A 12,668-nucleotide genomic window follows, 5' to 3' on the forward strand; every position below is an offset into this window, starting at 1 on the left:
CTTTTCTTCCCCTCTACTGAGGACTTGTCTGTGATGAGAGTGACTCAGTAAGCAAGGACCCTTGCCTCTGGCAAAGTCCCAAGGCAACGAAGAAGTCACCATGAGTCTCTGAGGCACACAAGAAAACGTCAAGAAGCGCAGAACCCATGGGGAGCTAATAAGGGACTTTGTCACAGCCCATTCAAAAAGTTTTTCACCTGAAGTATCATTGTTTCATAACCCCACGATGTATGATAGCTACTTAGGTCTCCAACCCATATTTAAGGGTGGCTATCATTCAATAAAATCCACGTGCTGCAAGAGAATTTTGGTGGCTTATAGACATTGGGGAACACAAACTCTCCGATTCTCTTTGCAATGATGGCAGACTTTCCAGCGCTCATCTCCCAAATGTTGCCAGTTTGTATTTTAGAAAGTATTGGCTCCCTACTACATGTTATTCTGAAAGCCTACACTTTTTCATTACATGGTAAGTGTCGCTCTTGTTAAGTGCTTTGGCATAACCAATGCTATTAACATGGCAATCAGATGACGACGTCACAGTCTAAAAAGCAACTCAAGTGGCAATCAAGTGAAACTGCCCTCTCTCAGGGTCATCACCAAAAGGGAAACATAGAATCATACCCAGATGCATGCCAGCACAATGTAGAAGGTAACCAAGCTATTTTAACAACATAAGATGAACGTCCTTATGTTATTCCATTACAACATATACATATGCATAATCTTTACTAAGCCAGAATAAACCAATGGTATATCACACAAAGTTACACGCAATAGGATTATGAGAGCAATACATGGCAGAAACAAAACCCTCAGGAATCTGCCTAAACATAGTTACAACCAGAACAGTTAAAATTAAAAAGGCATTTACTTCAAATTGAATTAAATGTACTTACATTTTCTGTAGTTCCAGTAATTACATGCAATCCATCATAAGTTGATTTGATATACATTCCCTAATGTGGGGGGGAAAAAAGGGAAATTCAAATACTCAAATTTAAGAAAGGCAGTGCCAAAAATAAAAGCTTTCATACTACTTATATAACAAGTTAAGGAACATCTTACAACAAACTTCTTAAGACTCACTCTGTGTAAAAAAAAAATCAAATACATGAAAACGTATGGACTCACATTTGTAAGTAGTGTAATCTACAGGTTGAAACTCTCTAGTCCAGCACCCTTGGGACCTGAGTAGCTCCGAACGAGATAATTTTCTGGACCAGGGAAGGTGAGTATTGTCTAGCAGCATTACCAATACTTGCACTGCTTAGTGGGCTGTTAGAGGATATTTGGGGTAAGTTAGAGCTCAACAGCAAAACAGAGCACAGAGCTGGGACTGGTGACTGTAAACAAACTTTATGGGACCTCAGGAAACTTGACCATACCAAAGAAAAGTGGACATCCATCTAACTAAAACCATTCCGGACAATGGATGTTTCTAGTCCAGGTTGAACCTCTCTAGTCCAGAACTCTCTATAGTATCCATGTGCTACATGTTCCTCTTCCTGAATTCTTCAGCACCCAGGATTTATTAGTCATACCAATTAGAATTTTATACTCCACCCTTTGTAGATAACTTTTAAAGTATTTATTTTTAAATAGTGTAACTTAACTATTTTCTAACTTCGATAATTCTGGAAAATTTTTAATTCATTTAATCCCTTGCATGAGAAGCACCTCCTCCTCACAAATTTGCCACAAATATTCTACAGACAATCAAACTGAAATAATCCCAGTTGTTAATGCAAGCCATCTGGTAACATTACAAGTGCTGGTTTCAACCAGGACCTCAAGCAACCCACACGCTAGCACGGCTTTACTATACTACTGGGTGTGGCTACAAAGAAAAATGCAAATGAAGTACGGCTGATTGTTTGGATTCTCTAACACACCATCTACAAACTAATACTAGCATTTTAAATTACCAAGGATAGACTATTGTAGCATAGGAGACTTGTATATCTACTCTAATAAAAGTTTTCCTTCTCAATAGGTTGTTTTGAAAATTACTTCTGTGTTTTTTAGCTGTGAAGTTCCATGCAAATATTAAGTGCTATTTATGTGCCAGGAATTACCACCCACCACTCAGATTTATCCTCCCCAGCCTCTCCTCTCCCCCCCACCCTGCCCTTTACACACACCCTCATACTTGGATGCACAAGTTACCATGTTGCTATTCTGTGAATACACTTATTTGATACTCAAACCTCACTGAAGACGATGCCATAGTTCTGGGACATGGTTAGTTCATTTGTACCCCTTCTGTTATCCTGGAATGAGGTAGCTCAAAACACTACTTTCTCCATAATAGCACCCAACACAGTTTTATAAAAACTGCTCAACCAACAATTTTTCTTACTTCTTCATAGTTTTAAAACTTAAATGAATCTGAAATAATTTCAAATAAATATTCAAGCAAATTAAATGTGAACCACCTCCCCTCTAGCCAGAAAGGTGCCATCTTCCAATTTTTTGTAAATGCCATTCAACTGAATGGAACATCAAAAGGAGCAGCCACATACAGCAGTGCTAGGTCCTGCTAGTGAAATGACATGATATGCAGTGGATGAGCAACATTTTCACTACATACTCATGCTAAAAACAAACCCCAAAGTTACCCCATGCCCCTCCAAAACTATTGATCAAAAACCCTGCAGAAGTACAGACCAAAATAAATCCTTCAGAAAGTCTCTATGTGTGGTAGATATAGGTGACCAGCAAAGGTAAGGCACCACTTTTGTTCACTTACTATGGTGAATACCACCAACAGCCTCTCAAAAATACCTTAAACACACACCCATTCGCCCACCCTTCCCCCCCCCATTGGCTCCCACTTCAGCACACACCCTCCTGTGTCTTTACAAATAAGAGATTGAACCTGCGGAGGGTTTTACCAATGAGTTAAGTAACTTCCAGACTGAACCTTGCTGATTTTAATGGGAGTAATCAATATCATAGATGTAACAGCCTGTAAGACCAGGCACCAACAACACAGACACAGAATCCCACTTGCAGAGTAACCACAGGAGCAGATACAGCTGAGTTCTTACCAGGCCTTCCCCAGGTTTAATGTTGGTTAAATGAACCTCCTCTAGACATGCACTCTGGCTCAACAACGGATCTGTGGTTGATCTGATCATCTTATCACAAATTCCATTTAAAATCTTAGACTGAAAAGAAACAAAAATTCATTATGAAAGCCACATTCTAGAATTCCTCTCCCACCCATTTTTTCAATAAATAGAAGCTATTTAATTGTAAAATCTGGTCCATTAAGAAAGGTTGATACAAGTGTTAGAAGAATGTGAGAACATTCAGACAATTCTCCTCTATGGTCTTATCTGCCTTAGAATTTTGGATACCATTCAGTAAACCTTTGAACGAACGAACGAACGAACGCACACACACACACACACACACACCCTGCTATTAAAGGTTTTATACTACACCTACCGCTATCTCCACTCCACCAGTGGCAGAATGGGACAACTAATGTAGATAAAGTACCTGGAAAAAAGGCAACAACAAAGCTTTTGCAAAACTTTAAGTCTATATTGTTCTGGCATTTTTATCATGAAATCCAGAATATCTGACTCTCTCTATTGCCAACAACTGCACATGTTTAAACACAGTTATTTAGATCTGCTTAGGGTTAATCAGCATGGTGCTAAAGAAGCCAAATGGTTAGTACTCCACACATCAAGCTTTTCAGAGCTCAACATTTAAAAATTAGCATCAATTATCTCCTTTGTACCTGTTGCTGGAATCCTTATATAGGATTCTTAAATTTACATGTGCTTGTTAACCAGAATACATCCAATCCCAAACCAATATCATTTCTAAGGACAAACTCTGACCATAAACACACACACACACACACACATATGTAACTCTTAATGAAGTAAGAAGAAGTCAGGCTTATGTATTAGAAGGGAGTAATCGGTCTTTTACGGTCTAAAGTTTCAACAGGAAAAATGACTGTTTAATCAGAGACAACGTAATGGTCAAAACATCTATTTTTCTCACATACACTCAAACTTCCATTATACACTATAATGTTTAAATTAATACGTAGACAGAAAAACAGAGGCCTTAAAATGTTCAAGACACTATTTAGTTGTCACTGGTAGTGAAAATGTAATATAGCTCACCTGAGAAAGGAGTGCGAAGGGCACTTGGACATATTTACTAACTTGGTGGAGATGTGTGTAATTAAGGAGTTACACAAAAATTCAGCCTTGTATAAAAATAGCTCTGCTCAAATCACAATGGGCACAGGGTAAAATATTCTCAAGGCTTTTTATTCTAAACCAGATTTATAGAACTACAATAATGTCATTTAAATAAATTTAAACAACGCCTAAGCATGAATACGAGGAACTGCTAAAACAAGGTAATTCCAACCAACAGTGCGTATATCGGAGGGAGTGTGGAAAAATGAGAAACTGAAAACTCCTATATGCTTGGTTTCCTTAGTTATGGACAAAATTATTTTTAGCTATTGTACTACTGAATGCCTGAGCATCTATCAGCTAACGGAAGGCCTTATCAAAGAACACAGCCTGGCTCATGTCAAAAGCAGGAAGCGATGATTAACTGTTACAAAATATTAAAAGCATTTTCATTACATCCCACTGTTGGTCACAAGATTGCTTCAAAACAATTTTGAAAACTTAGAGCTTTCAAAATGAAGTATAATTAGACATAGATGGCTCTAGTTCGATAAGCAGAACATAGTGCCTTTACAAGACCAAAAAAACCATTATTTATTAAATAATGCTGTGGATCATAGACATTTTTGCTTTTCTTGGTCTAATATCCCCTTAGATTTTAAAAGGCAGGGAAGGAATGTGAGCCAGGAATTGATCTTGAAGAAATACCTATGCAATATAACCTTAAGATTGTCTACTGTATATCGCAGTGCTGAATTACACACCATAAAAATTCACCACCATCCCTTCTGAAAGAACAACAAATGATAAAAAAGTCTACAGTTGGATTTTGCTTACACGGTACATATCAATTTTGTCAGTTTGATTAATCAAGAAGTCATGGAAATAAATGGGAATACCAGTAATTGAGCTGAAACTGAAATGCATACTTACTACATGCAGAACTTTATCTTCCATTTCAGCCATAGTGCAATCCTAAAAAGAGAAAACAAGCACTAAATTAAAAGAATTGTGTAATCAGACTAGGTTCCAAAACACTGAAATACATCTGCCCCTGACCTCAAGCTGAAAGGGCAGTATCCATGGAGCAAGGATTTATCAGACAATCGCCTCGCCATCTATGGATCAAACCTACCACTGGACAACAATTTTCTGATACCCAGTATGAAAAGGAACTATATACCTTCAAAATGTTAACTACAACCCTTTAGTTACTGCAGAAAAAATTTCCAGGAAAAATGAGTTATGCACAAATAAAGATGTAATTTCATAATGTAAACTATACAAACTTGTTTTAGACACTACAAATACTGAGCCAGCTATTACCATATTCAACATTTCAAAATGGATAAAAAAATACTGGTTAAAAATAACTTCAAAAGTGCTTTTAAAATATGCACTTGATGGCATTCATGAAAGCAAGAGAACAGCACACAAAGCATATTTACACACACCAGGTACAAAAGACTTTGAACTGAAAAGAGTTCATTTAGTAGATTACAGAAGAGATCATTGTTCTTTGAAAAACACAGTCAAACTCGAACACACTAATAGATTCTCAAGCAAAAAGAAAGGTAAAAAAGGTTGAACTTCATGATAGAACGTTATTTTCTCAAAAAATAACAAAACATTAGAAAATACAAAATTAAGGTTGTATTTGGGGGAGGGAGGTATAAATGCAAATAAACCTCAACGTTATATTGGAGAGAGACTGAAACATTACAAACTTTGTCTGAACTACCTTAATTCTGACCCACATTGCACCAGCCTTCCAAGCTGCACAACTGTAAAACCTCATTATGAAAAGACTGAAACATGTGAATAAAGAGATTTCCTGAAGGAGGATTTGCTGAAAACTAAGTATTCACCATCTGCATATTAAAGATTTAAGATATTTGCAGTCTGCTGACTTTATCCACTTTGCCTGAGAATCAAATAACTCAGCACTACTTGGGGTTTTTGTACATAAACATACATGTTATTAAAGTGAGAGCTCAATACCCTGAGGCCTTTCCATTAAGTTAATTTTAGGCGTCATTTCTGATGGGTTAAAGCCATAGCACATGCATCTATATATCAAGTCTGACATGATACTCCAAATACTTTTAAAACTTGTCCTGAAAGTTGCTCCAAAGCCAGTCACTTTTAGTAACCAGACAGAAACTTCACTTTTTCTGGTGACACAGTGTAGTCACATGAAACACAAAGCATAGGCGCTGACTCTTAGGGGTGCTCAGAGCTAGAGCATCAAAGGAAAAAAAATAGTGGGTGCTCAGCACCCACCAACCACAGCTGTTTGGCAGTGCACTCAATCAGCTAGTCAGAGGTGCCACCATACAGCTGCTCAGCAGCTATCATCAAACAACTATTTAGGGGCTCAGGGAGAGACTTGGGGGAGAGGGCGGAGAGCAACAAGAGGGCGGAAGCCTCAGGAAAGAGGTGTGGTGGGAAGAAGGGGAGCAAAGGCAGGACCTTATGGGAGAAGGGTGAAGTGCAGCAGGGCTTCAGGCAGAGAAGCACTGAGATGGATAAGTGATAGGTTTTAATAAAATATTGTGGAAGTCAGACTAGCTGGAACCAGAAGCAGGAAGGAAAGGTAGCTCTTCCAGTCACCTGTTGCAGCTACTCCTTTCTCCCCAGGTGTTGTTTGGGTTGCTACTGTATTTATTAAAATAAGTTACCACGTTGATTCTAACTAAAGTTAACAAGGAAGCTTGCAGGTTTTCAAATTCAAAGCAGCTATTCCAGGGCCTAACCCAACTCTTACTAAAGTTAATGAAAACACTAATAGACTTTACACGGGAGCTGGATCAGACACACAGATAAGCACTAATGAAAAGTCATAAAATTAACTAGACAAAAATCTCAACTGCAGAAGAATAAAGCAAGCAAAGCTGGTAGCAGCCAGTATGCACCTGCTCATTATCACGTGTATAGGTACTATAAGCATATGTTTTCCTCAGTAACAAGTTGCACATAACTAGAGTGCAGTTACTTCCCCAGCCACCCACCTTCCTTCCTTTTTGGAGAGGTGAGAATAAAAGCAGGGGGGTCGGAGGGAGGAGGAGGAGAGGGAAAAAGGCAACTGACCTTCTGAACCGTGGTGGTAAGATCCAAGCAGAGCTGAATGATTCTGTTCTTTGTCACAGAGAAGTCTGCAATCCCTGTAAATGGGGCCCTGTAACAAAACAAAATCCCCATAGGATAAAGAACCCTCTTGGCTCCCAACTCTGGCTGCTAATGGGCACCGCATGTAGATTTACGCAGTTGCAGGTCAGGTAGTTCCTGCACATCTCAGGTTTGCTATCACATTAACAATGTAAAAATGTCACCTGAATAACATACCAGCAGTAAACAGACTGAAGTGCCTTTGAACATAAGTGCACCAATAGGGTTAATAACTACTCTTATAACAAGCGTATTCTCTACCATGAAAAATATCTCAGCCATGATCAGTCTCTGCAATGGCTGCTAACTTTTTAAGTACTGTTTACAAAGATCTGAAGTCCAAATCAGACCTATACAAGGTGATTATGCCCTCTTTTAAAAGGACACAACTGTACTGAGCTGTTGAGGGGCCACTTTAGCCCCAACCTGCTATTTTATGACAGGGGGGGAGAGGGAAGGGGAAAAGTTCCAAAAAACTGAGTGGGCTCAACGTTGGGCAATTCAGCCATCTCGCTGCTGGGGCTGAGAACAGCAGATAGGAAAACTGGTGGGGGCTGGAAGCGATCAGAGGAAAGGGAAGGATCAAGTGAGAAGACCATGCTCCTGCCAGGAAACGCCACCTGACAGTGACAGGAGGGCCAGTCATGGGATAACAGCTCTTCCTCCCCATGATCTCTTTTGACCTCCCTCTCCACAAGCTGGATCCTTAAGAAAGCTGGCACCATGCAAGAGAATTTGCAATAATCTCTTATCCTGTCCAAGCATCACTGCTGGGACACTATCTGCTCAGCTGCCTGTTTGTTTCCGCAGCAGCTGTCACAGAGACACCTTCCCCCGAGTAAGGAAAAGCGTCTTTTGCTGCCTGTCTTTCTCCACATGCAGAAGAGAGCAAATTCAATCAAAAATTAAAGCCACGTTAACCAACGGTTATCTTTTAAGAAGTCATTTTGTGTGAGAGTGGAAGAGCACATTGTATCTGTATAGAGGTTTGAGGGGAGTTAGGGAGAGTGGAAATTTACTTCAAAGCCCTATCTGTACTCTAGGGAAATCTGAAAGGAAAAGGTGTGTGTGTTTGGGGGGGAGGGTTTCCCACCCCTCTAAACACCAGATCCACTGATTTTAGCAATATCACACCATGCCCCATAGCCACCAGCATCCTGGCAATTCAACTTGCTAATTACAGACATCCTAAAACTTAAATAAAATGGTGGTCTGGGTAGGAACAAAGAGGCTTTTACATCCAAACATGACTCTACAAGCTGCCTTTGCGAACAGGAATAATTCATTTCACTAACACAAACGACCATGTAGACTTTTTTTTTTTTTTTTTTTTTTTAAAAGAGTATCAATCACATACCTGTCCAACCATGCTAGCAAGGCTTTAGCAGCACCAATGAGCTCCACCACAGAGGTGAGGAATTCATTGGGGGGTTTGCGTGAGATTTTTCCATCATAATTTGAATTTTTCCTCCGGCTGCTGATATAATTCTGCAGGTTATTGGAAGAAGCTCGCAATTTGAGAACCAAGTTCTTCATATTGTCTGTTTCAAGGCCATAATTCTGCAAGAAAAAGATTTTTTTTAAATAGCTTTGTATGCATATATAGAAAGTCCATCTAAGCTAACTGCCCCACAAAACAGACTAAATGGGATGGAGAATACAGAAACGTGCCTATAATGTCTCTCTCTCGACAAAAGAAAAGTTGCTTGGGAAAAAGTAACATGATAGAACTAGACACCACTGGACAACCAGCTCTGTAAAATGCAGTCTTTGATCTATATTAGGCATTTGGAAGTATGATATTAATCCTAGTCATCCTCAATGCTCTTAACTCCTAGAAAATACAGGAAGTCCCCAAAACCTATTGTGGGTGACCAGGTAACTTGTTTTTTGGAAAGCAGGGGGAGGTACTGTCCACATGCATGAAGTAGAAAAGCTGTGCATTGATTTCTGAACATTCAGATGTAGCAGGTTTCCATTTCCAGCTGCAGAATGCCACGCAGACAAACCCATCAGAAATTACCTCACTGAAGGCCTGACTTTACTATGTGACAAATCTCAAATTTCCACCAAAGTCATTGTGAGTTGAAGGAACTCAGAATATTAGGGCTGAGAGTCCCACCATATCATTTGATTCATACTGGAACACAGGAGTACTGATTGCATTTTTCTCCCATTAAAGGGAACAGAAGTCTGGCTGCTCCCAATACTATGGTGGAAAACCAGAGGCAGCACAACTACGTTCCATTCACCACAAAAGTAAGGGGGAACTTTAAGTCTGCTGGAGGACAAACATTGAGCCACCAGGAAATAGACACAAATTTAAATGTTATACTAGGGTTTTGACTATGGAATTATAATCAGCATTAATTGTTTCCCTACAAGGAAAGGGCATTTATTTGCAAGTGTGTGCATAGCATCAACACTACATACAAGAATAAAAACTGCCTTTGAAGTCTCCTTTTCCTCCTCCCCCCCCCCCAAAAAAAAATTAAGGTAAAACCTATAGCATTCTAGATGGCTCAGGAGAATAATAGAGGACCTGAAATATCCAAGTCAGGAGTTCAAATGCAGCCCAGCTCACTAATAACAAAAATTAGAATCCAGTTGGTGTATGCAGCTTGTCTCCATGCAAATGTCAGTCACAAAACCCATGCTATAGACCAGCGGTTCTCAAACTTTTTGGGCTCCAGAGCCCTTTACATGCGTAAAAATTTATGCAGAGACCCAGCAGTCCACTGATTGTATGTGTTGTACCTATCGATGTTTCCAGTTTGTCAGCCTCACAAAGCCCCTAGAGAGGTCTCGCTGAGCCCTGGGGCTCTGCGGAGCACAGTTTGAGAAACACTGCTACAGACAACGGAGGTTAAGGCCAAGATTTTCAAATGTGGTTACTAATCTGGAATACCTCACTGGAAACATCTTAAAGAAGTCTGGTGTTTAGAGGTCAGGTAAATCCCTCAGCACTTTCTGAAAAATAAAGTCTCTTTAAAGCATCTGAAGCTGAGTACCGAGAAACAGGAATACCCCAAATCACTTGCCATATTTGAAAAAAAGTTTGGCTCTAGTCTCTAGTGTCTTGTCTCTACTGTGATTTTTGTGACATTTTCCCATCAAGGCTATTCCACAGATGAATTTCCACCACCCCTAGCAATGACAGAAGCCCTAGTGTAGACTACCTATGATCCTGAGTTGGAGCTACACCAACACCATGGCACAAACCTCTGCTTAGACATGGCCCAAGTCAATAAAGCACCACTCCAGCACAAAGATCACTTTGGATTAAAAAAAAAATATACAGCAACTCAAGGAGTAATTAAATGGACACAATATGGAAGCCTTCTGATGATTTTCAACTGCATTTTCTAAGTGCTGATTTACTCATTTGTAAGAGATACATCAAACCATCTGTCCTATACAAATCTCAGTCATTCTCGGTCTCCTCCCAATCACAGAATTCCTTCCAAAGCCCTCTAACGACCTTCAAAAAATGACTCTTTCCACTCCATTAAGCTTACATGACCCACACACCACCTTTGCGGGCAATATTCCAGGTGTAGGATCGTTCATGTAGATTGTTGTGCTCTCAAGTCTCATATACTTTGTGGATTTCCTGGATTTCCTGCATAATGAAGTCTGGGATGCCTTGGACTGAAAAAGTGATGGGGAAACAAAAAAGAAAACACCCCCCCCCCCCACCCTAAAAAGGCCTACAGAATTCTCCACAAAAAATCCAAAGATAATGGCATTTTCCAGCCATTGGGGGTTGGGGGGGAGGAAAACAATGAATGGAGATTGCCTATCTCCTAGAACTGAAAGGGACCTTGAAAGGTCACCAAGTCTAGTCCCCTGCCTTCACAGCAGGACCTAATACCATCCCTGACAGATTTTTGCCCCAAATGGCCTCCTCAACGATTGAGCTCACAACCCTGGGTTTAGCAGGCCAAAGCTCAAACCACTAAGCTATCCCTCCCCCTAAAGGCATTAAACTGCCTTTAAACTAACTCCCTCCTCTGTCCACAGTCCAGTGGGTATCCACCACACAAACCCAGTTAAGCAATTGACAAGGGAGCACATAGAAGCCAGAGTACAGCTAGAAATGTGTTGCTGAGATGAGAGAGGATGCAGTCTAAGAAACATTACTCTTCCAACAGGAGAGGATATCCTTACGTTTCCGTCATCCTAGAGCAGGAAAAATTTTGGCTTTAATAAACAAAGTGAGCATTACATTCTGAAGCCATATAAACTTGCCACCTTACAACTTAAAGAAAAACAAACAGTAGGCTATTATTCTAATGAGTTTCCTGCATCTGCATTCTGATGAGTTTTTTCATCCTCTCTTACACGATGCTGCAATAGTGTTTGTTTTTGGTGTGCTGCTTCCCCACCACCAGCTCTGAGTGCCGAGCCAACTCCTGCAGCCACAAGAATGTGAATGTAGCAGAATGCCAGAAAAACAGAAAAGTCTAATTACACTGGCAAGGGAAGCGAGTGCACAGAATATTCCTTCACTGGGGACTGAAAATGTTATAGGCCTTTTTAACCCTCATGGACAGCAACAGTCAAACAAGTGATTCAATAGCTAGAACCACTTGATATGGAGCTGTGAACCTTTCAAATGAGACAGGAGAGTGGCCAACTGTAGAATTCCCAAGGCCTGAATTTCAAGCACTCAGGCATACACCCAGAGGGACAAAAACATGCCTAATTTGTGCAAGCAGATATCATCATTGCACAACAAGCAGTCACTCACCTTGTGGAGTAACAAAGGTACTTCAAGATGTGTGTCCCTGTGGCTGCACGTCTGTGTCCCTGCACTACTGATCGGCGAACTTCAGTAGCAGGGCCCGCTGGGTTCATGCATGCATGGTCTTTCCTTGTCCTGTGCCATAAAGCTAATTAGTGTGTGACTAGCTGCCCTCTTTCCTTCTCATAAATCAGAACAGTCCAACACAGAAGGAAGGAAGATGGATTAGAGCATCCATTGAGACACACATCTTGAAGAATCATGCTCACTGCACAAGGTGACTAACAACTTCTTCAAGAAGCATCTCTTTGCGTGCCCGGTTGTAGGTGAATACCAAATCGCACCTTTTTGGAGGGTGAGGACTTGGGAGTTGGCTCAGCCACCGATGATATTACTGTTACACCAAAGATGGCATCAGAGATGGAGTCCCCCAATGATTGCACAGTGTCCTGCGAAGACATGGGCAGGCACCCATGTCACCACTCTGCAGATAGCTGCAATAGGGACATTCTTACAGAAGGCAACAGATGAGGAGATCGATCTTGTGGAACAGTGCTAGTGCCCAAAGGGTCGATGGG

The 12,668-nt window shown here is 40.5% G+C and overlaps 1 protein-coding gene across 1 annotated transcript in view; it reads right to left on the reverse strand.

Annotated features, from left to right (window-relative positions):
• Nucleotides 1-12,668, reverse strand: part of CNKSR3 (CNKSR family member 3) — an 84,411-nt gene that overhangs the window by 16,624 nt on the left and 55,119 nt on the right. The window contains exons 3-7 of the mRNA XM_075924474.1: nucleotides 8,701-8,903; nucleotides 7,266-7,353; nucleotides 5,109-5,150; nucleotides 3,054-3,173; nucleotides 900-959 (exon numbers count right to left, since the gene is read on the reverse strand). Coding sequence (XP_075780589.1) covers nucleotides 900-959; nucleotides 3,054-3,173; nucleotides 5,109-5,150; nucleotides 7,266-7,353; nucleotides 8,701-8,903 — 513 coding nt within the window. The remainder of the gene's footprint in view (nucleotides 1-899; nucleotides 960-3,053; nucleotides 3,174-5,108; nucleotides 5,151-7,265; nucleotides 7,354-8,700; nucleotides 8,904-12,668) is intronic.

The sequence above is a fragment of the Pelodiscus sinensis genome, chromosome 3 (genome assembly GCF_049634645.1).
Source record: "Pelodiscus sinensis isolate JC-2024 chromosome 3, ASM4963464v1, whole genome shotgun sequence".
Classification (NCBI taxonomy): domain Eukaryota; kingdom Metazoa; phylum Chordata; order Testudines; family Trionychidae; genus Pelodiscus; species Pelodiscus sinensis.